The 26545-nt window shown below is 39.3% G+C and overlaps 6 protein-coding genes and 1 long non-coding RNA gene across 23 annotated transcripts; 2 read left to right on the forward strand and 5 right to left on the reverse strand.

Moving 5' to 3' along the window:
• On the forward strand, positions 1-790 carry LOC103313152 (hypothetical protein). Its single transcript, XM_008195667.3, has 3 exons — positions 1-314; positions 361-478; positions 524-790. The coding sequence occupies exons 1-3, from the start codon at positions 1-3 to the stop codon at positions 704-706; spliced, it is 615 nt and encodes a 204-aa protein (XP_008193889.1). The 3' UTR covers positions 707-790.
• On the reverse strand, positions 704-2866 carry LOC663701 (uncharacterized protein). Its single transcript, XM_969736.5, has 3 exons — positions 2719-2866; positions 1936-2446; positions 704-1883 (listed from the first exon to the last, which is right to left on the reverse strand). The coding sequence occupies exons 1-3, from the start codon at positions 2725-2727 to the stop codon at positions 1513-1515; spliced, it is 891 nt and encodes a 296-aa protein (XP_974829.1). The 5' UTR covers positions 2728-2866; the 3' UTR covers positions 704-1512.
• A 1948-nt stretch (positions 2867-4814) lies between these two features.
• On the reverse strand, positions 4815-5725 carry LOC135266334 (uncharacterized). The gene is made up of 2 exons (XR_010334315.1): positions 5148-5725; positions 4815-5077 (listed from the first exon to the last, which is right to left on the reverse strand). It is a non-coding gene; the product is annotated as an uncharacterized LOC135266334 (long non-coding RNA).
• Positions 5726-5824: 99 nt separating this feature from the next.
• Positions 5825-10709, reverse strand: mxt (mextli). 4 transcript variants are annotated; one of them, XM_008195665.3, is made up of 11 exons: positions 10574-10709; positions 9670-9816; positions 9508-9620; positions 9255-9461; positions 8063-8252; positions 7914-7985; positions 7556-7616; positions 7234-7507; positions 7011-7185; positions 6661-6860; positions 5825-6607 (listed from the first exon to the last, which is right to left on the reverse strand). In XM_008195665.3, the coding sequence occupies exons 1-11, from the start codon at positions 10578-10580 to the stop codon at positions 6509-6511; spliced, it is 1545 nt and encodes a 514-aa protein (XP_008193887.1). In that variant the 5' UTR covers positions 10581-10709; the 3' UTR covers positions 5825-6508. The 4 variants fall into 4 exon arrangements, with proteins under 4 accessions (XP_008193887.1, XP_008193886.1, XP_974818.2 ...); XM_008195664.3 differs by having other exon boundaries at positions 7005-7185; positions 10574-10708; XM_969725.5 differs by lacking the exon at positions 10574-10709 and adding an exon at positions 9982-10128 and having other exon boundaries at positions 7005-7185.
• Positions 10710-11979: 1270 nt separating this feature from the next.
• Positions 11980-12634, forward strand: Sec61beta (Sec61 beta subunit). Its single transcript, XM_969699.4, has 3 exons — positions 11980-12140; positions 12192-12385; positions 12439-12634. The coding sequence occupies exons 1-3, from the start codon at positions 12138-12140 to the stop codon at positions 12524-12526; spliced, it is 285 nt and encodes a 94-aa protein (XP_974792.1). The 5' UTR covers positions 11980-12137; the 3' UTR covers positions 12527-12634.
• Positions 12635-13150: 516 nt separating this feature from the next.
• On the reverse strand, positions 13151-21707 carry Acsl (Acyl-CoA synthetase long-chain). Of its 11 annotated transcripts, XM_008195638.3 has the most exons (11): positions 21567-21682; positions 18295-18334; positions 17409-17547; positions 17100-17207; positions 15978-16193; positions 15491-15920; positions 15105-15439; positions 14743-15055; positions 14431-14694; positions 14107-14382; positions 13151-14060 (listed from the first exon to the last, which is right to left on the reverse strand). In XM_008195638.3, the coding sequence occupies exons 2-11, from the start codon at positions 18312-18314 to the stop codon at positions 13906-13908; spliced, it is 2256 nt and encodes a 751-aa protein (XP_008193860.1). In that variant the 5' UTR covers positions 18315-18334; positions 21567-21682; the 3' UTR covers positions 13151-13905. The 11 variants fall into 11 exon arrangements, with proteins under 11 accessions (XP_008193860.1, XP_008193863.1, XP_008193866.1 ...); XM_008195641.3 differs by lacking the exon at positions 18295-18334 and having other exon boundaries at positions 21567-21707; XM_008195644.3 differs by lacking the exon at positions 17100-17207 and having other exon boundaries at positions 21567-21681.
• A 1134-nt stretch (positions 21708-22841) lies between these two features.
• LOC135266329 (E3 ubiquitin-protein ligase lubel-like) lies at positions 22842-25909 on the reverse strand. Of its 4 annotated transcripts, none has more exons than XM_064356872.1 (5): positions 24596-25907; positions 24327-24524; positions 23642-24273; positions 23426-23594; positions 22842-22964 (listed from the first exon to the last, which is right to left on the reverse strand). In XM_064356872.1, exons 1-5 carry the CDS (start codon positions 25160-25162, stop codon positions 22935-22937), a joined length of 1596 nt encoding a protein of 531 aa, XP_064212942.1. In that variant the 5' UTR covers positions 25163-25907; the 3' UTR covers positions 22842-22934. The 4 variants fall into 4 exon arrangements, with proteins under 4 accessions (XP_064212942.1, XP_064212941.1, XP_064212943.1 ...); XM_064356871.1 differs by lacking the exon at positions 23426-23594 and adding an exon at positions 23215-23383 and having other exon boundaries at positions 24596-25885; XM_064356873.1 differs by lacking the exon at positions 23426-23594 and adding an exon at positions 23215-23383 and having other exon boundaries at positions 23642-24240; positions 24596-25881.
• Positions 25910-26545: the final 636 nt, after the last annotated feature.

The following is a 26545-nucleotide window of genomic DNA, read 5'->3' on the forward strand; positions in this document are numbered from 1 at the left end:
ATGCCCCCATTTCGGCTCGAGGCACCTGAGCGGCTGCCCACGCACAGCCGCAAGCCCCAGATTATATTCACCAAGAACGGGTACTCCGAAGGGGTGAAGGTTGAGTATTGGCAGGAACTCCTAGAGCATCACCCCATTGATGTCGACCCGTACTGTCAAGGGAAAGTCAATTATTTTCTCTCGCATTATCACAGATTGGGCACAAACGATGATAACTCGTTCAGGACCACGACCGGGGACATGTTACAACAAGTCTTCATCAAAGACAGAATTTATCGGACCAAAAGAATGAAGAGTTTTTACACTTTCAACGAGTATTGATGAATTCATATTGGGGCACTTTTTACGGGTTTTTTGCAGAAATGCCGAATGTTTGACGGAATATCCGGAAAGTCAGTGTCGCACGATATGTGCTGATGAATATTTGACCACCATGCAGCACAGTTATCAAGTGCCGCGTCCGTATGTTATGCAAAGGGTAATTTTATGGGGGGAAAAAACTAGTCTTGATTACGAGTTGTAGCTGGCTTTTCCGAAAATTCCGTTTATGCGGAATCAGAAATATCGCCACGAACCGCCCGATCTTAGCAGTGAAAAATTCTACGGTGATAGTTTTGGGCGAGAAACTTGCGAATTGCAGAAATATAAGGGTTTTCGCACAGCTTCTTACAATCCGATGACTGGGGAAAACACAAACTCTCAATAAGAAAAAAATATATATTAAAAAAATTCATGTCTACAAATAAAGAATGTATAATGAAACTGATTAAAGCCATAAACTTATAACCTATGACGATACATTATTAATAAATTTTTGAGCTGAGAATTTTTGTCACTTTCAGTAGCATACCTAAATATTCTACGAAATACGAGTACACCAAAGGACATGAGCTACTGAATACATTTTTATATCTAGTTAATAACATATCACTACAACTAAAACACAAGACGAGACGTAAAAAACCCACCTGAACTGTGGCAATGTAGCAAACCTAACAAAATAAAAAGCCAACAATAAAAAAATGTTTAACAACGTGAAAACTAACCGAAAACTGCAATTGTCTTAATATTTCAACAACCGATAATCCAGTCTGAAAAATAAACTGTGGTTAACGTTAACAACGATAAATATAACCTGTACAAGGCAATCGGGAACGTACTCAAAACGCAGTCCCACCCGAGACAATTTTACGAGAACCTACGTCCAAGTACAAAAATTAATTCACTGTTCCATTACAGTCTGTAACGTGAGAATGTAGCGCAACAGTTTGATAACATCATGTAAAAATACTTTCAGTCTATATTATGACGTCTATAACGAACTCAGTTTGAAAAACATCCAAAGTGCATGCCAAAATCCTAGTACACGAAAAACAAAGAACACAACCATTAACCCTAATCTAGACAATTTTGAATTTGACAATGAGAAAACGTTTGAAAATCATAAGGTCACCATAGGCAACTGGGGTTTCAAGCTCTTGATTTAATGATCGGTCGGGACGACCCAACTAATCAATGGAATCGTTTCCGTTTGAAACTCTTCCCTTTTGATTTGATCGGACGTTTCCTTTTCCTTTTGCCGGCGGAGCTGGGGGAGGGGCCAAAGTCGGTGATTTCGTCACCGAGACTGCCCAGAGTGGTCAGCTGACGGCGTTTGTGCTTCTCTGATTTGCTGACGGGGAGGCGAGTCATGTACTCCTCCTCGTACTCCTCCTTCTCCTTCTGCTGCTTGGACAGGATTTGCTGAGCGCGGCTGGTCTGAGACACCTCGATTGGCGCATCCAGATACTCCTCCCGCAAGTCTTGCATTATGGAAGAGGACAACATGTGCTTCTTCGTGCGTTCTTGCAACCTTTTAGTGCGCTCTTGTGCCGTTTCGTCACCTATTTGTCGCAAAATCATTAACTGAATCAAGATTTTTAATCAAGTAATTACCCATATAGTGAACTGCGGATAGTTTTGGAGGTACATAGATGTCGCTTTTGCCCTTTTCTCCCGTGTTTTTTTCTAATTCTTCCTCACTTTCCGAATGGTCAATGAGATTGTCAGGGTTTGCCCTAAACGTGGTCGGGTCGTTGGCGTTGGTTCCCGTAACGGCAGTCTTGACGAGTTTATCAATCTGGTACTTGAGCTTGTGATCAATGGGCCTGATTTTCTCAAGTACAGTCCTGATTTCGATTAATCTATCAATACACGGGTCCCCTTCAATTTTTTCCCCTGAACATTTCCGCAAGACCACGAAAGTCAAGTTGATCAAATAACTCAACAACATGTTGTACTTCATTTCTAGAAAGCTAAGACCCTGATCTGTTGATAATTCTCCCTTCCGCACCTTCTGAATCATGTTATCAACCAACGAGGCGACGTGTTGTGCACTCACATTCATTTCATTTAGCAAAACTAACGCCTGGGGAAAATCCCGGTGCCCGATACTAACATCCGGTGCCTAAAACCCAAAACCATGCAAAAATCATTTATTTTGTTTAAATTCTAGGTTAGAAAAGTCCCGCGTTTCCGTCCCGAAAGCCGGAAAAATTTTCTCGCGAATTATGAATTTTCATCGAGATGAAAAATGGGCTCCATTTGCATAAAAATCTGTTCGCCATCTTTTATATCAAAAGCTTGACAGAAAAAATCGAGGGTAGTTTTTACGCCGAAAAAGCGCGCTTTTCGACACGTTTTCACCACTTTTTGTTACGGAAAACACTCGATACGTACCTGAACCATTTTGATCCGTCGATTTCGTAACTTAAAAATACATAACAACGCGTAAATTTTGTAAAAATAAGCTCAGCACGTGCACAACTTTTATATTGAAGGGAGCTTTTTTGATCAACGATATCGGAAGGGTGGGGGTACGGCTTGTGACCAGGGTTGTGACGTAGATATTGAAACGTCGTTCTACAGTATAACGACGCGTAGTTTTTGCACATTTTCTACGTCATCAATCCAAATAAATTACCGAAAAATTACACTATTTTTTACGTCAAAATTTGGTAGCATTTATTTGTTCTCAAGAAGAGAAAAATGAATCAAAAATGTTCTATTACTAAATACATATCATTATTAATTAAGTAAGTTCTTTTACCATCAGAAATTGTAGTCAGTAAACAGTAAAACAAGACAATTTTCTATTATTTTCTTTATTTGGCAAAACAGATTAGTAATAAACAAAAAATAAAATCTATTCTCAAAAAAAAAATAAATAAAGTCTATTCTCAAAAAAACAAAATAAAGTCTATTCTCAAAAAACAAAATAAAAGAATTAATCTCGAGGAAAAAAACACAACCAATGTTTCTTTTTTAACTGACTTCGTTACTTTCCCGCATCTTCAGGGAGTAATAACAATGCATTATTTTTCTCGAATGATCAGCATCCAAACGATTTCTCAAATCATTGTGAATAAATGCCCAATTACTAAACACACGCTCCAAGGAAGCTGAGCTGGCTGGTATATTGATAAGTTTTAAAGCTACACTAGCCAACTCTGGGTGCTTTCTCTCGGCCAATCCCCAAAAAACTTTTGGGCAACAAATGTTTTTACGTTCTAAGGTTTCAAAAATATCTTCCGAAGAACAAAATTGGTGAAAACTCATTAAACCTTCTGCACTTAAAGTAGCTACCAAATAGTCATGGACCATATCAACCTGGGTTTGATTCAAAGACCTTCCTCTATAAAGAGGATGAAGAAAATTTGATGTTAAAGAGTAAATATTTAGCGCCATGTCTCTTCTTCTTTTCAAAACATCTTCAAACTCCGCAGGCAGTTGTAAATGAGTCCATTTCTCACAAGCATCGGCAATAGTGCAGCTGCTAGACTGACACTCATTAATTAATTTGCAAACCGGGTTAGATACTTCAATTGTTGTTTTAACTTCATCGATGAACTCATCGTCAAATAGTAACTGAATTATTTCTTGTTTAAGTTTTATAGTTTCTTCTGCCGCAAGTTTTTTCATAAATTTTAAATTTTTGATCAAGCAAGAAAATGAGTCTCTATAGGTACACCACCGAGTATCGACAGCTAATTTTATCTTTGATCCTCCCTGACTTTGCAGCTCCTTTTCGAGATTAGGATGTTTAAATTCTTTTAAGATAGTGATTACTTTGGAACATAATTCTTTGGAAATTAAGTCTTTGGCAAGAAGATTTCCTGTGTGACTATTGCAAGTAGTATGCATTAAATCACTCGTCAATTTTCCCATTTTCAACATGTTTGCTGCATTATCGCTAACGACAGCATAAATTTCAGTCTTAAACTTTGTCTTCGCTAGTTCAACAGATAGATTACACAATTCACTTAGCTTTTCTCCCGTCTCTGGTGTTGTTGTTACATCATATGCTTCCAGAAAAATACACTTATCGCTTCTTGTTGACTTCAAAATTGTTACCACTTGTTTTGTGTTATTTGCTGAATTTTTCCACCCATCGATCATCATAACAGAGAATTTACCTATTGAGTTTTGATCGTCTTCATTTATTTCATCATATAATGAATTTAGAATGGTCCCTGACACTGTCTTGCGGCAGGGAGGCTGATATGCAGGTCTAAGCACTCTCAAAAAGTCTTTGAAATGAATTGAGTCTACTACATGAAATGGAATGTTACAACCTACAATAAATTTGCCAAGTGCTTTGTTAATCTCGATTTTCTGATTGTTGCTAACATGGTCTAAAAAATTTTTAATTGTATCCTTTGGCTTGCTGTTGCTTTTTTTAGATATTGACTTGTTAATTATTTTGTGTATGCTTTCTTTTGAAGTTGATGGAATTGGGGATAGCATTCGGGGTGAAGGTGAAGCTGCTATTGATATTGAAGTCAAATTTGAACTCTCAGTATTGCAAATGTTTTCATCATAGTTTAAATCTGATGTAGGTAATGTTAATGTTGATGCCGCACTTACACGATCATTAAATTGTTCATTGCTACAACTTGGTGAATCTTCCACTGAAACTTCATTTGACTCTTCTTCATCGTTATCGTCAGCCTTACTTTCTATTTCTACCAATATGATTTCATCCTCTTCACCCACTTCGGCCACTTCTTTGGATGTATTTTCTTCCTTGCAGACATTTCTGCATTGCAATAAACAATAATTCAGTACTAGTTCTTTATTTATTTAATGTAATACAAACGCATACATACCTATGCGACATCAGTCGTTGTTTCGAAGTATTTTTTAATATTTTATCACACACAAGACAACGTGCTGCAACTTTTCCATTCAGTTTTAATATATCAAACTTTCCAATCGTCCAAAAACTGTGAAAATTTCTTCCCGGCATTTTGGAAGACGTAAGAGCCGGCGTAACGTACCGCAAAATTTGAGGTTAGAATTGTTAAAAAGAGGTTATTCTATATCTACGATTAACTACAATTAATTACGTCAAAAACTACACGTAATGTATAAAATGTAATTAATATTAATTACACGTAATTTCCCAACCCTGCTTGTGACAGACTGTACACGGCGCGATGAAAAATTATGCGCGAACTTTTAAAAATCGCACAAACTAAAGCCTAAATTGCAAAAACTAAAAACAGAACGGAAGTAACTCAAAACGACACTTGCTAACCTCGAACGACTGACATTTGACACGTGACGGGAGGCCACTTGATCGGGGCCTAGTCAACTCAAGAAGCTCCGGTTCAAGTTATTTGCAAAATTAAAGTTAACTCCACTCATGTTTTGTAAAACAAACGTAAAAACGCGTCAAACCTTGTTTGTGTTTTTTTTAACTTAAATCAATTGTTTTTGTGAAATTATAGCACAAGTGGCGGCCTCTGGAATTGCGGGTTGGGGATTGATGAAAAAGAAACGCTTGTTAATTCAGAAACTTTATTAAACTTGAAGCGAAATAATAGACATTAAATATCTGATCGCAATAAATAAACTGTATACAAAAGAAAAACAACACTTTTGGTTAAGGTAACAGTCGACATGACCAGATTGGTTACGAAAAAATAAAAACTAATCACGAAAAACAAATGCTTAATAATAACAACAAAAGAAGACTACATCGCAAGTCGTGCTCTGTACACGTCATTCGTTTAATAATATCAATACCGTGAAGATCCATCAACAGATATCACTAGTTCCATTAACCTATGCCAGAACTACATATTAATCCAATACATAGAAACTGCCTTATATGATTATAATGATCACATATAAATAATAAGTGAGAAAATGAATGATCCACTAAGAGATTAGTACAGTCAGTCAAGTAACTAAAAATAAGTAGTCTCGTATTTTTTGTTTTTATCTTAAGTTAATAGATTTTTTACTAAACCAACAATTTTAAACTCTTGTCAAAAAACACAACACATCAAACCTTTTTAAAAATGTTACAAACTGTATACGAAAAATAGGCAACTATCCATAGAGTATAAAACGTTTTTTTATATTTTTTGCTATCCTAACGTTAATAAACATATTGAGCCCGAAGAAAAAATTTCGTACGAAAAAAAAATTGCTTCTCTTAAAAGGTAGTTCGATATTTGTGTCAAACATCTGACGAATCGACTTCGTCGGCGCTTAGGACGCAAGTGGGTTCGCCTGTACGCGTGGATAGATACTGTTTGGCATCGAAAGTCTCCACATTCTGTAAAACGTTATTAATTTAAATTTAAAAAAATCGAAAAAAAAAACACTTACATTGCGGATTAAAAACGGGTATTCCTTTGAGATTCGCTCCCAATCATTCGGTACCGTTAAACACAACGGTGACATGGCCAAGTGGGCCAAAAATTCGATCGTGTACACCAAGGACGCCTTAGTTAATTGTTCATTAGGCGACGCCTTGCCCTTGACTATTTCTTCGATGGGCGTATGGGGTTTGCGCAGTTTCCTCACAACTAAAATTTGCGGTGTTAGAAAAAAGGGGGCTAGGCCGAACCCCCGAGGTGTTAAATCGAAAGAATGAAGTAGAAACAACGATTTATTCAATCCCAATTTACACAATATGACTACAAAATGCGATACAGAGTGATTCGACTAACCTTTACCTGAGTCCTCGCTTTGTCCGTTTGTGATCACCCCGGGAGAGGGGATGGATTCGGGTGGGGAGAGCGGCCCGTCCTCTACACCTGCGACGATTGGTTGTGGGAGACTATCGAAACTGTAAAACTGTTCGTGGATTGGTTCCCCTGAGAAGTACTCCTCCAAAACCAATTTGCTCGTCTGAAAGTGGGACCTTAACTAGGAAACAAGCAACGATCGGGGACTCACTCGAACTAAATCGAGGTTATCACCGGTGATTTTGATAGTGTGGCCATTGGTGACCACGCTGTACTTGTATTCGCCGATATTGGCGTCGTTTGTGCTCAAACTGTGCAGTAAAGCTCTTGATGCTCTGGCTGACGATGGCAGAGCACTATCATCAGAAGCAGAAGAGTTGATACTAGAACTGGAGCCTGTTAGAGGGCCGCCGACGGCCATGTCGTGCTCTCTAACAGGGGAGGCGTTCCGTCGGATCGTGTCTTCGATTAGTCGTTTAGCATGGCTACAACCCCACCGATCAAACCCGAGCTTTAACGAAACTAAAACTCACGTGATGCTTTCTTCGTTCGCTCCGGTAATCTGAACCAGTCTCTCCTTGGCACCGGGATTGACTGAAAACGAATCACTTTACCGAAAAACGAACACAAACGACTCACACTCAAGCCATTCCTGTCATTAATCAAGAGAAAAATAATAAAATAATCAAACGCACACACAATGATGGTATTATTTGCGATCATGCCCTTGTTTAGAATATTACGGCTAATAAAAAATGAATGGTGAAGCGCTATCGACCTGCACGACTAGGTGATAATTAGTCGTTAAAAATCATAATTAAAACAAAAACACAGATTTAGTGCCAAGTACTCGTTAAGAAAGACAAGCGAGCATTGTGTTTAAGCGTTTACCTCGCTGAAACGAAATGATCGTTTCACTAAGCTCTTCAATCATATGAACACGCCTTCCTTTGATACCCATTACTATAAATAAACACAGTTTTTCATTGCATCTCGAATGACTCTCGCCTCAAACGCGTGCCGGTTATGCAGACACCTACCTTTACCCGAATCTGCATTCCTGATTACCACCTCATCCTTGCAATACTTTTTACCCGGGATTCGAGTTGGCTTGCTGAACTTCCCCGAGGGCTTCAGCACTTCACCGGGGCCCAAAAGGGGCGGCGACGCCGACATGGTCATAGAACACATCGATTCGTTTAGGCTAGTCGCAGAGTCGGACATGTCGATCTAAAATTGAAAAATCCTCAAAAAACCACTGGCATTAAAAAATTCCGCGTCAAATTTTTAACTTTTTTGACCTTAATCTTTTTTAATAAGCTCCTCTGGAAAGCCATAATTTTTTAAAATTAAATTAGCTGAAGATATCTAGATTATCGTTTGAGATATAGAAAACTTGGTCGGCCAATAAATAGAGATGTCCTCTTGAAAACCGTGATTTTTTTTTAAGTAAATTAGCTCATTTATTGTTTCTGAGTTAAAATTTTGGTGGCGAATAAATTTAAATTTGAGGTACAGCCTTAAACTACATCAACTAAAATTGTAAACAAATACGATCCCTTCAATTAGTTTATTAAAAACTACTACATTGCTTTAAAAAAATTGAGTTAAAATTAACAATAATAGTCTCAGAAAAAAATATTTAACAAAGTACGAAATGTGCATTTTTTATTATTTTTTTCTATGTAAAAATTTTTTATGATAAAAGACGTTCATTCCCTTGAATGTCACCGACTATTGGAGACGTAAACTTTGAAATAAAGTGAAATACTTAAAGACGAAAACTTCGTTTATATTACTGCATTCTTTGATGAACTCTTATATAGTTATTTTGACATCTTTTGAGCTCTACAATCACCCCTTAAAAGATACGCAGAATTATCAAATTTACACGAACAGCTGACGAAAATAGATAAATATTGTCATGACCCCAAAAAAAAAAAGCAGCAGTCAAGCGAGTTCAGGGTATTAAAGAGAATTACTTCAGTGATCCAAATATAGAAATAAAATAAAGATTCAGGACTTTCCCACAGAGATACATTAGTATGAAGGTGCAAATTTCAATGTTTATTGTTATTTATTGTATATATTATTGTGAAAAATAATAATGTAAAACACTTATCAAGTTATTTTATATCTCGTTCTCGTTCCGCGTGGTTTACCGTTCTTATGCAACGTGTAAACACAATTAAGGCCATCACGTGCCCCTTTTTGTGACTTTCCGATGTTTACCTGCACATATTCGTTGGCTTTTCGCCTGTAATACTGGTCCATCACTTCTGTGCCCTTCCATCCTTTCGCCCTCAGTTCAATAAGTTCGAGCAAGTGCAGCCGCGAAAGGATGTCGCCTCGACTGATGTCCTGGGCAGTGTCCCGAAAAATCTTAAATGCGTGGTCCAACTGTTCCTTGTACAGTATTTCCAAATAAGCGCCGTAAACCTAACGACCAAACACAATGAAACCGTTACCGCCCTTTACAATTTACCTTTAAATGTTGGCACAAATTGATAATGCTATCCTTGTATGAAATGTTGGGGTCCACGGCGGTGGACGCGAGCAACGCTGCGACCTGATCGACGGCTTGAAGCACGTTCTCCACTACAGATAAGATAAGAGAGTGAGCAGGTCAGGACTGGATGCAAGTTACCTGTCGAAAGCACCCCATCCTGTCGCAACTTATTGGCGAGAATCTGGGCCTGGCTGTGCGATTTCATCAATTCGTGCTTCTTGGGGTGTTTGAGTCGGGACGAGATGCCCAGAGACATTTTCGGTTCGTTGAATGGGAAATTTTGACCTGGACAAGGCACAATGGGAAAAATTAGATGTAAAAAGGACAAAAAGCGAGTGACTCATTGTAAAAACTTTTGACTGGACGCAGTGTCATCGCGGGACGACGGCGTGTTAATAAGGACGCTACTGCTCTAATTACAAAGGTCAAGAACTCGTTACAAGTAATTACCTTGTAATTATTTTCCTACTTATTTATTGAAAATCAGACGCAACTGGCACAGCTGGCCGTGCACGCAATGCGAATGCGAAATTTGCACGCGCGTGCGCCCTCGCCGGCGCCAAATTCGAACCTTGCGGACGTTTTATAAATAAATGGAACGATTCATCGTTCAAGCATCGATATAAACGGCGGGGATGATTAAGCGTGGGTCAGGTCCGGTCGGGGACAAGTCGGGCTCAATCGAATAAATTTATTTGAGACAATGATAAAATAAAAAAATATATAAAAATTATATAAAACAATCAACAATTCAGTTAAAACAAGAAATGGCGTAAAAACGGTCCAATAATATCAAAAATATCCAACTGACACCAACTTGAAGAAAATTTCGATGCTTGGCAAATATTGCAATACTGACTTTTGATTACGTTGCACTAACCTAGCTGTTACACTCACATCTATAAATTCGGATTAAAACGGTGATGAGTCGATTCATCACGTCGAGAAGGCTTAAATCTATAAAATCTGGAAACGCGGATGCGCGCAAGCATAAATACAATTATTTACAACATTTAAATCACAAAACTGCTTTTAGCCTTACCGAACATTTTTAGTGAAACGGTTTCACTTAACAATCACTATCATTCTTCCGTAACAAAATTTCTGGAAACTATAAACCCGCCAAAGAGGGCGCCCTCCTCAATGGTGTATTTTCGCGATATGCGCCTTGAGATAGCCCGGACTTTTGAAATATCGGCTGCATTTGTCGCACTGGAAACTTTTAAACTGAAATTGTTGCTTCAATTTGGGGTTGATGTAGGGGTTGCCCCTTGTCCGACACCGCACGCTGTGGTGCGAAAAGGCGCGTCTTTGCTGCCCCAAGTCCCCCACTAACTTATCGAGCATTTGCACGGAGTTCTGGGGTTCATTATTATAGTCTAGAGGTTCCTGTTTGATGGGGTGATCCTCAACTTCGAAATTCTCTTTCTTGATCTCGCTATCGCTGTATGAAGTCTCCACGTAATAATTACACGAGAAATTCGTCTCAGAGTCGTCATAGTCGTACTCTGTCTTAATTTTGATGTCGGGCTCAACAACGACTTCCTCCGACTTGACCTCGGGCTCGCCCGGCTCAGGGATGTACGAGTCAAACATGTCATCGTCATCGTCGCTTTCCGAAAGGTTGTCTTTATTCTCGATGATGTAGAGGATGGTGTTCCTGAACTCGGCGAAATTGTTGAGGAAAAACGTGTTGGTGAAGTTGTGGAGGCGGCTCAAGGGGGTGGCGTCGCTCAGGAGACAGTTGTTGTGGTTGCCGTCGTATTTGTACCCGAAGTCGAAGTTTCGCGTGAAGTCGATTATGCCCCGGAGGCCGCCTTTATAGACGGACTTGGGTTCGCGTTTTTTCCGCGGGGTTTTCTCCTTGCGAATGTTGTTTTTCCGGGAGAGGAGGAGTTTTTTGAGGAGGGAGCACCGCTGGTATTTGGTGATGCGTTTCCGCTTGAGCGCATTTTTACAAATGGGGGTGAGGGTGACCCGCAGTTCGGAATTGACAAACGATTCGGGAGTGATTTTATTTGACGCGCTTATGAGTTCGGTCAGGTATCCTTGGAGGATCTTCGTTGACTGTTTGCACATGTTGTGGAAATCGTACGACATTCGTAGCTTCTTCACGCATTGGAGGCAGATCTGTGTTGACAAACTTTCTCTGTTGATAACCTGGAAAAAAATCAATAGGTCACCGGAGGTGTCATAAAACCTTGGACACAATTACCATTTTCGAGCACGACTCGAGTTTCTCACTGAATGTCACATAGTCAAAGTCAACAGTGTTTATGTCCAGCAATTTCACGCCCGTTTTTATACAAATCCGACAAAACTGCGCCAAATAATACATTATTTATAATTTTTGTATAAATGTCAATCATGAGTATCATATGTCAAAATGTCACCTGTCAACCCGTTGCGCAGCATAACAAAACAAATGACAACTCTATCGCCAACCTGGCGAAACCAAACCGTTAAGCTCCGCCAGGTTGGTACTTTTGTGACAAGTGGTGACGTTTGTCGACGTGTCTGCACAGCTTCGCCCCCTTGAGTCGAAATAGTTCACGTGTCGTGTTCATTCGCCTCACAACCACGTACCCAAACTCTCAACTTCAGAAATGGTGAGTTTTGTATTGACTTTGAGTGAAAATTTTCGAGTTTTGCGATTTTAGCCGGCCCCAGCTAGCTCGACAACGGTAGGATCCGGGGGCAGGTCCCCCTCGAAGACGGTGGCCCCCAGGTCCGGCGGCGGAGGCACTGTTAGGCAGAGGAAGACCACGTCCGCTGCGCCCGCCAGGAGAAACACAGGGGCGGGTTCAGGCGGTATGTGGAGATTCTACACCGATGATTCTCCCGGAATTAAAGTGTGAGTTGTCTCCGCCATGAAATTGTTGTTTTTTTCTCAATGGTGCGTTACAGAGGCCCCGTCCCGGTTCTCGTAATGTCGTTACTGTTCATTGCTTCCGTATTTATGCTACACATATGGGGAAAGTACACTAGGTCTTAAATTATGCGGTCATCATTCCTTCTTCCGTTATTAATTTAATGCATTTTCATACACTACATTTTATATTGTTACATTCAGAGTTGGAAAAATAAAGATTTTATAACGATACTCTTTCTTACTTCTTGGTTAACAAGGGCCCCTGTCACGACTGCTTTTAAAACCCCTCACAAGTAAAGTAATTGCTTTTTTTGTACGCTGTAGTTTGTCTTTTCCGAAAAAATTCGTGGGAAAGTTAGTTTAAAATTAATTAAGGGCTATTTAAAATTCCGGCTTGGAAAACAATTACGTTATCGCACTGCTAATTGTTCACATAAACAGTGCAAATAGGGAAGATATTTTATTATCAGTTTTAACAGACATGTAATTTTGTTCAAGTCAATAAAGAACGCGTTTATTTTTACTGTTATCATTAACCGGTCTATGAATTCAATTATCGCCAATCTTTTTGTTTAGGGATTTATTCGGTTCATTACTCGCAAAGTAGGTACTTATCTGATAAAAATATCAACTTTGGGATCAAAACAGTGTGTACTGACGTGAACATTAATCTGTTTTTAATGCTCTTGTTTTGGATGATATGAGACGGATGTTGCATTTTTGGATTTTGGGTAATTAAAAAACTGGTAAAATTCTATAAATTTATTATGCTATTGCATGACACACTCTGCAGTACATCATTCACACATTTTCTTTATTTAATAAATTACAGTAAATTATAAATAATAATACATTATAAAAAAGCATTTAATATTGAAATTACATCCTATCTACGCCTAATAATAAGAGAATTGTGATGTACTTGTAGGTATATGTCCAACCCAAAAAATAGACTAAAACCTAACAAAAGAAAAATAGTTTGACAGCACCATATTTAGTATAACTCCTCTCAATACAATAATAAATATGAGAATAACGACTACAAAAGTTGAACTTACGGAAGTAAACTAAACTTTTAAGTACTTGTCTTTTGTATTGCATACCGGTAAATATCGGTTGGACCACGGTATATCAACTGACAAGTATTTAATAACACGGACATACAGTCTTGCAACATCTTTTAAAAAACCAACAACGAAAAAACAACATACGTAACAAAACGAATTTTACTAGAAAAAAGCCAATCGTATTGCTACAAAATTATAACATTTTGTAAAAAAAAATGTACAAAAATTGTTTCCGACGAAACTGAGACCGGCTCTATAAGCAACAATTGTATGAAGAAAGTGCATTACGAGCTCCCGACCGTTTTAAAAAATATACAAGCTGCTCCCTTAACTTTATACAAGGCAAACTCTTTGTTTATACAAAACTAAATTTAATGCAAGTCCTCAACAATCTGCTTATGGAATATCACACACACGTTAAAACCAGGCCGAATTTCAGGAAGCGTACATCCGGTTGATTTCGTGCTTATAGCGCTCTTGGATATCTTTCCTCTTGAGCTTGAAGGCGGCAGTGACCAGCCCCATGTCGGGCGACCACACCTCCGTCACTAGTTTCACGGCGGCCGGCAGTTCGAATTTCTCCAATTTACCTAAACCCAGGGTCAAACTCCGCACAAACGCGCCCCAAATACTCACTTTTCTTCCCGTGTTCCATCAATTCGGCGATCACAACCTTCTCCATTTCGGGCGACTGACACAACTCCTCGAACGACAAAGACCCAACTCCTTTCTTCGCCGCCAATTCCTTCAACTGTTGCTGATTGGGCACAACAAGCGCCACGCAGAACTGTTTCGAGGAGTCTCCATAGACACAGATGTTGTCTACGAGGGGGCAAGTCTTCAATTGGGCCTCGACTTTACCCAAACTGACGTATTCACCGGCTTGCAACTTAACGAGGTCCTTCTTACGGTCTGAAATTCGGTTTTAACCAAAGCCGGTAACGTCACACCCTGACTTACCGATGATTTTAACGACACCATCGGGGTGGATTTCCCCGATATCGCCGGTCCTGAACCACCTCCTGCCGTCGACATCCGTGAAATCTTCGTCTGTTTTACTGGACAATTTGTAATAGCCGGCGCTAATGTTATCCCCACCTAAGATAATTTCACCCCGAGGGAACGGCTTATCAGTCACACGGTAATTCCCTTCTTCCCAATTAACTAACTTAATATCACATACTGTAGTCGTGGCCCCCACGCGCCCGTAAATCTTATCATAGACTGAAAGGCACGAATCAAACAAACCGAAACCAAAAACTCCAAACTTACAATCTTGGACTGTGGCGCACGACGTCGATTCGGTCAAACCATAACCCTGGATAATAGTGGCGCAAAGACAGGCGTTCATTTGTTCGTGGGTCTCGGGTGACAGTGGCGCCCCTCCGCACAAGATCAGTCTCATTCGGCCGCCTAAAAGGGCCCGAATCGGCCCGAAAACAACCCGATCGATCAGCGGAGTCGAATAACCACGTCTCAGCCAACTGACTTTATAATCGTAGGCGAATTTGAACAAAACCTTCTTCATCGGCCCCCCTTTGCTAACTTTCTCCTGAATACTCTTCGATATCCTGTCAAGGATCAGCTGAAAACAAGGGTTATTTTTGCAAACTTGACTCGATTTTTCCATTTACCGGAACACTAGTCATACAAGTCGGATGCAAAACAGTGGCATCGCCTTTCGTTCCCTTCTTGATCTTACTCGCTGTATCAATCATCGTCAAAGGGCTCGAATAACCAATCGCGACTCCGGTTAATAAGCAAACACTCTCGACCAACAATTCGAATACGTGGGCCAATGGCAGGAACCCGATCATGACATCATCCTGGTAAATATCGGTCGAATCGCAAAACGCCTTCAAAGTCGCGATCAAATTCTTATGAAGCAAGATAACGCCTTTCGGGACACCAGTCGAGCCGCTCGTGTACATAATAATCGCGGGATCCTCGCTTCTCGGTGGCACATCAACTGTTAAACAAACCGATAACAAAACAAAACCGCCCCAAATGGCTTACTAACCGACTTGTGAGTTGGCCCCCCGTTTCAAAACCTCGCTAAATTTGATGATTTCGATGCCTTGCTTGTAACCGCTTTCGTCGAGTTTCTTGAGCTGGTCCTCCATGTAGATGAGCGTCTTGACTTTGGGGACCATGGCGAGGATTTTCTTGAATTTGGGCATAAGGTCAAAACTGGTTATAACCGTAGTGACTTCGGTTTCGTTCAAGCCGTGAGCAATGGCCTCGTCGCCGAGCGTGGCGTAGATGGTAACCAATGGAATGCTTTGTTTGAAAATGCCGTGTGCTGCGATCATCCACTCGGCTCTCGTCTCGGCAAAGATCGCCACGTTTTGGCCCGGTTCGTTGCCCAACTCGCGGATGCCTTTGCCGAAATTCGTGGCCAACATATTCACCTCGGAAAATGTCTTCCACTTGTAATCACCCATATTGTACTAAACAAACAAACAATAAAATAGAATTTAGTTGGGGGGCACGGCGTTCGCAATTACTTTCTTGAAAACGCGTCCGTTCTTCTGGACTTCGTCCTCTTCGGCGAGGATTTCCCTCGTACCTAGACAGCGTTTGTTCGGGTAGGCTTTACTAACATAATCGAACATTTTTGCCATGGTGTCGATCTTTTCTTGGACGAGTTGGATATGGACTTTACCCGGCTGGGTGGTTGACCGGTAGGTGATGCTTTTGGTATCTTGTGTGATCGGTTTAGCCTAAATGGGAACAAAGTTCGGGTCTTAAAAATTGGAATTGCATTTCAACGGAACGGCATTAAATAAAACGCTCGTTCCGCTCGGCTGTCATAGCGAAAGACATTTATTTAGCATAACCAGATTAATTGTGATGTGAAATTAGTTCTTGGTTATTAAATACTCACCGCAGGCACAGATAATAATACAATAAAAAAGCTAAAATAATTGCAATAGTGATCATGCAATTCTCCATAAAAAATTATGTACATGCAAAACATTGGATTAATTATCCCACGTAATCGAAAGGAATAATACGATTATTAATTAAGTAATTAGTAAGGAATTGAGTGCGTCACAGGTTCGAAATTGTAAATTGTGTGTCTTGTCGTGTTACTGTTTTGTTAAAATTGTGAGGGCCTGTCAAATTTGATTTTCACTGGAGAAAAATCCAAGACGAGTAGTTGTTAGAATAAAAGGCAACGCAATTAAAAAATTATAAGGTCTGAATACACATTGCGAAATGAATTTCAAATAAACTTATCTTTTTATTGTGTATCTTTGCATTGTTTTATTTGTCTCAATTTTGAGAATTTAAATTAATAACAAAATATAACCAGAAAATACTTTATCTTAAGTACTGATAGGAAGCACAATTTGCTTTAGTCATGTTTTTCGGAAACAAAAATATTCGTCTCGGATTTTTTACATTTATGGAAGCAAAATCGTTTTAATTTGACCGGCCTTGTACTTGTTTTAAATCTGTAAGATACTCTTAGTACTCTGTGAAATTAGAAAACCCACCCTAAAACCATCTCTCAGCAAAATTTCGTCTTTATACACAGAAAAATTAATTCGCCACCTATCGCAAAATCCACAGCCTTAATTATAAAAAAAACTAAACTTTTCTCTTAGGCCATTCAAATATACCTTTACACTAGCTGATGGTTCGGTTGAGTTGTTAGTATTATCGTTTCCTTTGATATCAATGCTTACATCAGTGTTGTCAGATTCAGTCTCAGTGGCAATAATAACGGCCTATAAACAATCATCATTATGGCAAAAACCTCCCTCACGACAATTAAAAAAAAATAAAAAATAAAAAAATCAACCACAAACAGGCAAAACAAGCTAAGTGATGCTGAAAAAAATAAATGAAGAGAGTAGTATCTTGTCCGATGTTTCGTTCCGAAGCAGAATCATGCAAGAAAACTGAATTTCCGTTCGGTTTAAACTGACCTTAACTCTTCTACCTAGTGCTCGAGCTCGCCAAGGCCTTTGCAGTATGACGTAAACGGGGAACGTGAGGACGTCGAACACGAAGGCCAGGGCCCGCAAGGCCCCGATGGCCATCGTGATGCCAACCCCATCCATATCCCTGCAAAAATACCCAAATTTAGAAACAAAAAACGATCGCAAGACCATGCAAAACATGCATGACGTTGTAAAAAATGTCATATCGCAAGATTTGTGAACAATGGACGAAAATCTGGGACGGAGGCACTTTAAAGATTCGCGTAATTGTGACTCAGAATGACTCACAGTTGGATTTTAAGACTTCGGATAAACGGCCAAAACATTTTTGCGACTGTGGACGAGTAACTGGTGAATTTGGACTAGAGTACTAGAATGGAGACCATGAGGGTGAAATGACTGACTTTTGTGTGACATCCACAGGTAACTAAATAATCGAATACTGACCCGAGATACATCATGATTTGCGTCCAAAGGCACGAGCAAAAAATTCTCTTTAATTTTTTTTTTTTCAAAATTAGTTGGGACCTGAAAAACTCGACCACACAGCACGGCACTCTTCACCCGAATGGACGAAAATTTAACCGATAAGGGACTCGCGATAACATTGATATTGACCTGACAATTATTGTATTTTAAGTTCTTGAAGTTTTATCTCGACCCCTCCTCTCGTCACAGAAAAAACGAGATAAAGAAGGGAACTTTAACCTATTTACCTTTGTAAAAAGGCGGCTATCAAGGCATGAGTCTGGGACATGATGGATCAGGATATGTGATCGGAGTCCCGTTCTTATCGACGGGTCATTTTGGAAAATTTTGAACGGATAGTGTGGCTCAAGCAAAGGAAAACATGCCCGTGCAAAATACTCACGCTTTGTCGTCTACAAACATCTCGCAGAGCACACAAAACTCTGTAAACACAACAAAAAATTTAAAAACACAAGCGGAGCCTCACATTGGATGAATTCGGGTAGGTCGCGCTAATTTTACAACAACCTTGCCTGTGTTTACCAGTCAATCGCATTAGTTATGTCACACATTGTACACGAAAATAAATTTTTATTTGCGTTTTCGAAATCGGTCCGTCAAGGTTTTTATTAATCTCGTTACGTAACTATTACCTTAATTAGATAAAGTGATTTTTGACCACGAATAGGCCTTGAGCTTGCTCTAAAAAATGTGGGACTGGAAGTGTTAGAAATGCTAGAAATGGATCATCACACACTGACTTTGCACGACTTTGTGAACGCAAAAATTATGAAACACCGGGAAAATAAATGAAACGAAGGTTGAAGAAAGGAAATATAATTGAGTTATTTATGTAAAATAATGACAAAGCCACGTGACTGAATTTGAAAAACTCACTTTTCTTTAATCATCTTTTTTGAAGCCGGATTCACTCACTCCGAAAATCTACTGCCAACTTTGCTTACTTCGCGTACAATTAAACCTGCCGTTATCACATGATAAGAGATAAGAATGTGGCTAGGAACGACCCATGACACTTAAAACCGGCCGGACTTGGACCCACAACTAATTGGAAAAGAGAATCAAAGGTTAAAGAATTATTCTACACCCAGACCGCATTGTGATTCACATTTTGTTTAGGGGACTTTAAACTGTTGAAATTATTGGCGGTTTTTCTCCAAGACGTGTCCCTGGATGCACGTAGTGGGCGACGTGTCCCTGAACTAGACAAAGTTTGATTACAGTCATTTGTTAATTGACAATTTCTCGAGACGACTTTGTGAATGCTGCAATTTGCATGAAGGTCGCGGAAAGAAAATTCGTTAAAAATTCTTGCTGAAAATAAACGACTTCTTATCATCTGTAAACACTTGTTGCAGATAAGTGGAATTGTTACGAAACAAGAATAATTTCGGAAAAAATCGGGCGCGTGCAGGTGTTGTTGGGTATAATAAGATTTGAATATTTATGTTGTTTACCACTGTCCGATACTATGACGCGGATAAAAGGCTCACAGATTTTGTCTCGTCTTGTTATAAACACACAGAAATAACGAAAAGTTCTTTTTTTAGTGATAATCAATCATGGTGACTTTATTACCTTATCGATGTTATCAATAATTTATTAGTAATTTCTACAGACAGTGGGGACTGACTTGGCTTCAAATGACGATTTGTTTTATGAACGAGACCAGTCTTGAATGTTCATCAAGTGCTAATTGCTCTAATTCACAAAATTGCAACGTGAATTAACACATGGCTTCAAATTGGCCTTAAGTGACATCATCAGATTGAAATTAACATAAAATTATCAGCGGATTGTAATTTATTAGACGTTCAGTAAATTTGAACGTAGAAAACAAATTACATGAACCCTGTAATTATTTGACAATTTGCCAAATTCGGGCGGCAATCTGCCTTGACGTAAGTCGATGAATGAATAAAAAATTGCGAGGGTCCAGGGACGATTTGACAATTATTGTGCGTTTACTCCTTGGTCAAATTATTTTTTTAATTAGTCACGAACATAGCAATAACACCGCACCATCAAATCAACACCTCCACGTCCCCATTTATTAAAAAAAAATTCTTTAGCCTTCATTCGTCTTCAGAAGTTATATGTTGTTATTTATTTTCGAATTTGTGTATAGCTTGATATGACAAGCATTTTACATAATTTCTAGCAAATAAAACACATTTTACTGTTTATACACTCATTTATTTTCGATTTTTTCAGTCTAGACAGTGATGAAACAGCTGGAGGTTGTTTAGACCTCGGTCCGCCTTACACAATTTTTGTTGATTTAAATTTGATAAATATATCATTTTTGTCAGAGTATCAAAGTTTGGTCTACAGTACGTCTACTGATCACGCACAAACCCTTCATTTTAAACCAAAAAAACGTGTCATTAAACAAATCCACTTGATCCATTCGAACTTTGAGCTGTCCTAATTATCAGAGTGTCTTATTGTTTTCGCTTGTTTTTCTCAAACCAAAGTCCTTTACGTAATTACGGTAATTACTTAAAAAATTATTGACATTTTCGTAGCATATGATTAAATTTGGGAGTAGTCTTAAGCCTTGTAACCAAATGATAATGACGGAGAGAAACGAGGTCTAGTAGACGTAGGAAAGGATGACGGTGGCACACTTGATGGGAAAGCTTTTTAAATCCAATCGCACGTTTCAGATTTATTGAAACAATAAATTTTGAAATTTTTCTTTTATCTTAATTGACCTACAATTACGAAACAATGGAGTACATTTGAACTTGTGCAAAACTTATCGATCGATTCAAATAAATCAATCAGCAATTCAATTTAAGCACGTTGTATGACTTATGACCCCCCATTAGTCAAATGGGTAAATTTGGCTTTTAAATTTAAAAGAAGCAATAAAAATGGCACCTTTTATCGCCACTAGCAAATTGCGCACTTTTTCCGATAAAAACAACTCAATTATTTTAACAACAGAGTAAATAAAAAAATCACGATGGGTTTATTTCCTTTATTAAACAGAGCGGAGGCGTCATGTGCACGCGATTTGACTGCGATAAGGCCGTTATCCTGTTATCCTCATTTGTGCATCAAACATAAACACGGAAAAAATTTGACACAGATGCAACGAACTGGTTCTCGGCAAACCTTGAATAGATTAACCTCTAAAACCAGTTTCGAGGATTTAGCGGGTCGTGCCCTCTATGGACCGACCTTGCGACAACCACCCCTTAAGAGCGATTTTGCACGCGGCAATTACGAAAAAGAGGTCACTCGAATTTGCGTTTCCTCTGACCGAGGCCTTGTAGGAAAATAACAGGCAGTCTCTAAATATTAATTTCGTGCGACAACTGGGTAATTTGTGGTAATTCAGGAGCGACCCTTGGACTTTGAACAGCGGTAAATTGAGAATTTCCTACTCGAGACTGGCACATAGGGGTGGAATTCTCCGGCCGGCCTAGGTCAAGTCGAGTTCGTTTACCTCCATGGTAAATAAACCCATGGGACGCCGGTGACGGACACGTCGCCCTGACAGCAGCATATGTCAATATGACAATTTTTATCTCGGACATAACCTGAAAGACGCCCCCGACACGAGTGTTCCTAACATCCAGCCCCCGCGGTTCGCGAATTAATTACTGATAAGGGAATTAGCGCCGAATAGGTTAAGTCACTCACCGAAGATTGCCGGAGGATTATCAGCGAAGCGGCTATCGGTGTTTTGAGTTAGTAGATATTATAAACACTAAACAGACGCCTGTTATCAGCGAAACTTACACAACTAAGGCGCGATTCGCATTGATAAAAATGTGACACACTGTATTTTTGGACAGGTCGAAATCCGCCAATCAGAAGAGAGCATGAATGGGAGGGAGAGTGGCGTGATTCTTTACGTCACCATGTGCACAACGACAAAATCAATATTTACCCCTGTTAAGCCCTCTAACTCACTAAAACCCCCACGAATTAACACAAAAATGATCGCTGGACACACCACCCTTAACTTCCGACCGAAAAAAACGCGCAAAATTCACCCATCCTCCGGGAAATTAAAGACAATCACCCGATTTTTTTGAACGCTAATTTGAACTGGCGCCGCAGGGGCCGACAACAGCCGACAAAAAACCCTAACCCGATTGAGTAACTTAGGTTAGGTTAGTTTTTCCCATGGAATTATCGGAAGAAGTTACGAATATTTTGCACAAAAACACGATTCAGTACTTGCACGACTTGGCAGACAAGGTCCCCGATAGTCTAAATGTGTTAAAATCATACTACGCGTAAGTTGTCACACTTGGCGAAAGTTAGGTTATAAATAGGCTATTCTAGGTCAAAGTTTCGAATTTCGGAACTCCAGACAAAGATTTGTTTGAAGAAGAGTAAAAATAAGTTGGACGCAAGGTGCCCGAAATGTTGTCTCAAATTACGTGAGACTGGGGCCACCTGTTACGTTAAACCTGAGACTCACAAATCAAAATTCGCAAAAAAATTACTTAAGAAGGTCCAAGCTCAAAAAAGACTGACACATTTCCAGATCAAATATTTAAAAAATAATAACATTAACGCCGAGAATACACTCGTACGTGTCAAAGTGTGCGTGTGTGCAAAACACTTATTGTTTACTTACAGGTAATTACTTGCAATTTTTGTAAAAAAGAAATTAGTCACAGATGTAACAAGTCAGTCAAGAGACGAAAATACCAGAAAGCCAAGAATCAGAATAAGAAAAATGCTAAGAAGAAAGATAAATTTTGTGGTCTTAAGGAAGAAGCGGTGATATCTGTACAGAACGAAACACATAAAATTTTAAATAATGAATTTACTAAAAGGAAGGAAATTTTGCAAGAAAAGAGGAAGTTAAGTAAGTTGACGAAAATGCTCAAACAAAAATCGAACAACAAAAGTGGGTCTGCACTGACGCAGTTTTTACAATCGTTAAATAAATAGCAAAAATTCATAGAAATCTACTTTATTTATAAAATAACATTGAAAACAATAACACTGCATATTATGTCATTGGAAATTTTTACGTGGGGTTAATTTCGCTCAATCCAGTGGAATCTGCTCCTTCACAATCTGAAAATAAACAAGTTTCATAAGAGAAACAATTTTTAATTTAACCACAAACACCGTCAGTTGAGAATAATTGAATTTGCAACTAGTACAAGCTTTTATTTGCACAATTTCTGGAAAAACCTTTCATTTAGTCCCCACTTGACAGTAAAACCAGGGACTGGGGTGTTAGTGGGGTTCCGTTGGGCACATTGACAGACTATCTCAGCCAGAAGCCCGTGTTACGCACTAGCGCACGTGTGTAAGCCCCTACCTTGACACACAAAATTCTGTACTCCTGGTCGTTACAACTAGCCGTTCTTTCCGGCAAGTCTTTGCCGCGTCTCTTCAACTCCTGACTGACTTCCACCAGGTCCAGGATCGTGATTGGGTCCAGTTTGTGTCTGCCAATGAGCCCAACTAAATACTCGATGTAATGCAGCCTACACACAAAAGAATCATTAGACACTGGCCAGGGGAAGTACCTGATAGAGACGTGATCGGTACATTTCTCGGGGCGTACCGTACGCATTCGGCGGCAGTCGTTTGGCGGCCCGCCTGACCACAGTCTCGAGATCATCAGCGTTTAACAAGTCGATTGAGTCGATTGCGTGACGTCTTATTAACTTACACAAGTACTCTAAATAATGCATCCTAAACGAAAATCATAACGAAATTAACAAAGTGGGTAATACAGTTACCTGCAAAGACCGGCCTGGCCGGGGGAAACCTCGTTGTTGCACACCGTGTCGATGAGCCCGTTGGGGGTTTCCCGCTGCAGCGGCACGAAACACTTAGCTGCGGCTGCGGCGTTTTCCTCTTTATCGGCCGGGATGTCGGTATCGAAGGGGATTTTGTGCTCTTTGAGCAACTTTTGCAGCTCTGTTGGTTCCTTATCGCGCAAATAGAACAGACAGTTGCGGGGGTGGTGCGCATGGAGCCCCAATTTCCCGCAGTACTGGCTCACCCCACACTTGGCCCCCATCATAAAAGGCTTGCCACAGCCGTAGCAAAACTCGTGTTTGCACTGAGTGCAAGTAAAATGCATGCAGCCCCCTCGGGCCAGTGAATATCGAAATTTACATTTGGGGCAGTCTATGCCGTTTTCGGCTAAGTGTTTCGCAACCGCGGAGGTCTGGTTCTCCGGGTCGTTGGCGTCTTTCCATTCTGCGAATTTCTCGCAAGAGATGCCCTCGTGTTGTTTCTCCCACGGCCGGCGACAGTTTGCACACGTGACGCTTTTGCAGTCGGGACAAACGAGGCGTCTCTGGCGAGGATTGGCGATAAATCCGCTCGAACACTGATTAAAGTTAGCCGGGAAAATTACAGAAACCTATATTTGGAATTTAGAATTCCAAGGAGGTTTCTTCAAACGAAGCCAATCACCTGATTCATGGGATATTTTCCAGCGCACAGTTCGCAGTCTTGTTGCAAATATGCGATAGCGGCGTCTAGGGTGTGGCAGTCTTTAGCAGCTTCGAGAGCTTCCTCAGCGGAAAATTTAAGAGTCATTAAGCTAACGGCAAGCTCGGCTTGTTGGTAGCTCTCGACTTGGCCCTCGGCCAGGAAGCGCCTCGCCTGCCTCTAAGAACGATTTTTGTAATAAAATATTGACTCAAAGAAAAAAATTAAATAGGCGATTTTGGCGGCCTTACCTCCATCAGCTCGATTTCACTCGGTTGCTTTACTTCAATATTAAGATCAATTTGATTATCCTCATCGTCATCATCATCCTCTTCCTCTTCTTCATCTTCCTCCTCACTTTCTTCAGAAACATACTCCTCCTCGGACTCACACGTCTCATCAAACTCATTTTTGCGACCCAAACTCGTGGTCAATTCCTCAACCCTTGCACTAATCTGTGCCAAATTAATATCAAGCTCATTGGCAATCTTCGCTTTCTTTTTATCAAACTCGTTATAGTCCTCAGTGTCGGACTCTTCAATCCCATCATACTCTTCAAAATCCTCGTAACTGTCTTCGTCAGTGCTCGGGTCGAGCAATTCTTCAACGTTACTGTCAGAAACAGAAGAATCGCTATCATTATCTAGTGATTTTGTGTAAGACAGCTGCTTCGAACTTGTCGTAGACTCAACGGAACTGTTCCGAAACGAACTCAGACTCCCCCTGTTCACAGTATTTAATTGTCGGTTCATCTCTTTGACAGTTTGAACACTTTGTTGCATCTCTTGTGCGATTTCGTCCAACTTCCGTTTTTGCATAACTGGACGTTTCTCCGATTCCGTATCACTTTTCGCTTTCTCAATCAAACTCCTAACCGGAATATGACTCCCGGTTTTAACCGGGATTTTACTTTGCACGTCGGGTGATTTCGGTTCGCTTTTGGAAACTGATCTCTGACGCGAAATCGGGATTTTTGATGGTCTTTTCGGGGGAACGGGAAGCAGAGATTGTTTATTTTGGGGTATTTGAATTGTGGTTGAAATTTTTGGCTGGGTTTCGGTCGAGGTCGAGGGTTTTTCAGCGTTATCAGAGGAAGAATTTTCAATTTTTGGTTCACATGTACCGGTCTTTCACAACCATCGCATTTGATAAATGATTTAGTTTGATTTTCATTGACCGGATCTTTACATTTTAAACAAGAAAAAGGCATTTTGAAAAATTAAATGCTAAATAAATAAATAATTCAAATAATCAAGAGTAAGAAAAAGTAAGAAAAAGTGAAGATAAACTGAAGATATCTGACGAGCAGCACGATAATCAATCGTTTGAAACCGATAAACTAAATTCAACTAAATTACCTTCGTTGTAGTACTCAAGATGACATAAGAGAAATCACTGTTACATCAAATGATGCACAAAAAAATAAGCAATACACTGATGTAAAATGCACTAATTAACTCAATTTATTACTTCAAAAATGTGAGACCAAATGCACTGCTAAACTTTTACAGTGTTCTCGCAAGAGAGTCTCGCTATATTTAATGTTATTATTAGGGATTTAATATTACGAACACTCAATAAAATCCATATTGTTTTATTTAAATTATTTGGCGAAACATTTATAATATATTTTGTTATCAATTTTTTATAATATGATAATTCATTTTTAATCTTATCATAATTTATTATTTGGTATTCTATTTTATAGTTTTCTAAAATTTTCTTTAAATCTTTCTTAATATCGCGTAAATTCAGTGGGGGATAGCCACCCCCCACTGAAATTCCATATTGTATAAAGCATAAAAGATCATTTGTTATTATTATATTTTTCTTTTAAATAACGTAAACCATATATCGGTTAACCACGTACTCAAATTAATTTTATAGGAGTAGTTATTTTTATTTATAAAGTCAAACAGGTTTAATGGATTAGCATTAATTTTATAATTATGTATTGCTTTAAGAGATTATATTCGTCAACGTTAGTTTCCTATTTATCTAGCAATTCTTCTAATTTAAAATAATATTTCCTAACTTTTTTTTGCCTTATTGTTATTCAACATCATTATTAATTCTTTAAAATTTTTAATCATTTTGGATATATTTATACAAATTTGCTTTAGCATGTTTATAATCTATTTCTTCGTATGAGATTTCCTTGTCCTTTAAAAAGTTCTTAAAATTGCGTTATTTCTTCAATA

This window comes from Tribolium castaneum, chromosome 5 (assembly GCF_031307605.1).
Source record: "Tribolium castaneum strain GA2 chromosome 5, icTriCast1.1, whole genome shotgun sequence".
Classification (NCBI taxonomy): Eukaryota; Metazoa; Arthropoda; class Insecta; order Coleoptera; family Tenebrionidae; genus Tribolium; species Tribolium castaneum.

Bases quoted from the DNA above. Each gene is read 5' to 3' on its own strand.
- LOC103313152 (XM_008195667.3), top strand. From the start codon at position 1: ATGCCCCCATTTCGGCTCGAGGCACCTGAGCGGCTGCCCACGCACAGC. The intron at 315-360 runs GTATTGATGAAT...GGTTTTTTGCAG, and splicing joins AGTTTTTACACTTTCAACGA to AAATGCCGAATGTTTGACGG. The intron at 479-523 runs GTAATTTTATGG...TACGAGTTGTAG, and splicing joins GTCCGTATGTTATGCAAAGG to CTGGCTTTTCCGAAAATTCC.
- LOC663701 (XM_969736.5), bottom strand. The intron at 1,884-1,935 runs GTAATTACTTGA...TGCGACAAATAG, and splicing joins ATCCGCAGTTCACTATATGG to GTGACGAAACGGCACAAGAG.
- mxt (XM_008195664.3), bottom strand. The intron at 9,462-9,507 runs GTAAATTGTAAA...TTTGGTCGTTAG, and splicing joins ATTTGTGCCAACATTTAAAG to GTTTACGGCGCTTATTTGGA. The intron at 7,986-8,062 runs GTAGGTGTCTGC...GTTTATTTATAG, and splicing joins GAATGCAGATTCGGGTAAAG to TAATGGGTATCAAAGGAAGG.
- Sec61beta (XM_969699.4), top strand. The intron at 12,386-12,438 runs GTGAGTTGTCTC...GGTGCGTTACAG, and splicing joins GATTCTCCCGGAATTAAAGT to AGGCCCCGTCCCGGTTCTCG.
- Acsl (XM_008195636.3), bottom strand. From the start codon at position 18,180: ATGTCCCAGACTCATGCCTTGATAGCCGCCTTTTTACAAAG. The intron at 15,056-15,104 runs GTAAATGGAAAA...CCTTGTTTTCAG, and splicing joins CTTGTATGACTAGTGTTCCG to CTGATCCTTGACAGGATATC. The intron at 14,061-14,106 runs GTGAGTATTTGG...CCCTGGGTTTAG, and splicing joins GATGGAACACGGGAAGAAAA to GTAAATTGGAGAAATTCGAA.
- LOC135266329 (XM_064356872.1), bottom strand. From the start codon at position 25,162: ATGCAAAAACGGAAGTTGGACGAAATCGCACAAGAGATGCAACAAAGT. The intron at 24,274-24,326 runs GTGATTGGCTTC...TTCCAAATATAG, and splicing joins GAAAATATCCCATGAATCAG to GTTTCTGTAATTTTCCCGGC. The intron at 22,965-23,425 runs GTACTTCCCCTG...GTTTATTTTCAG, and splicing joins ACCGATCACGTCTCTATCAG to ATTGTGAAGGAGCAGATTCC.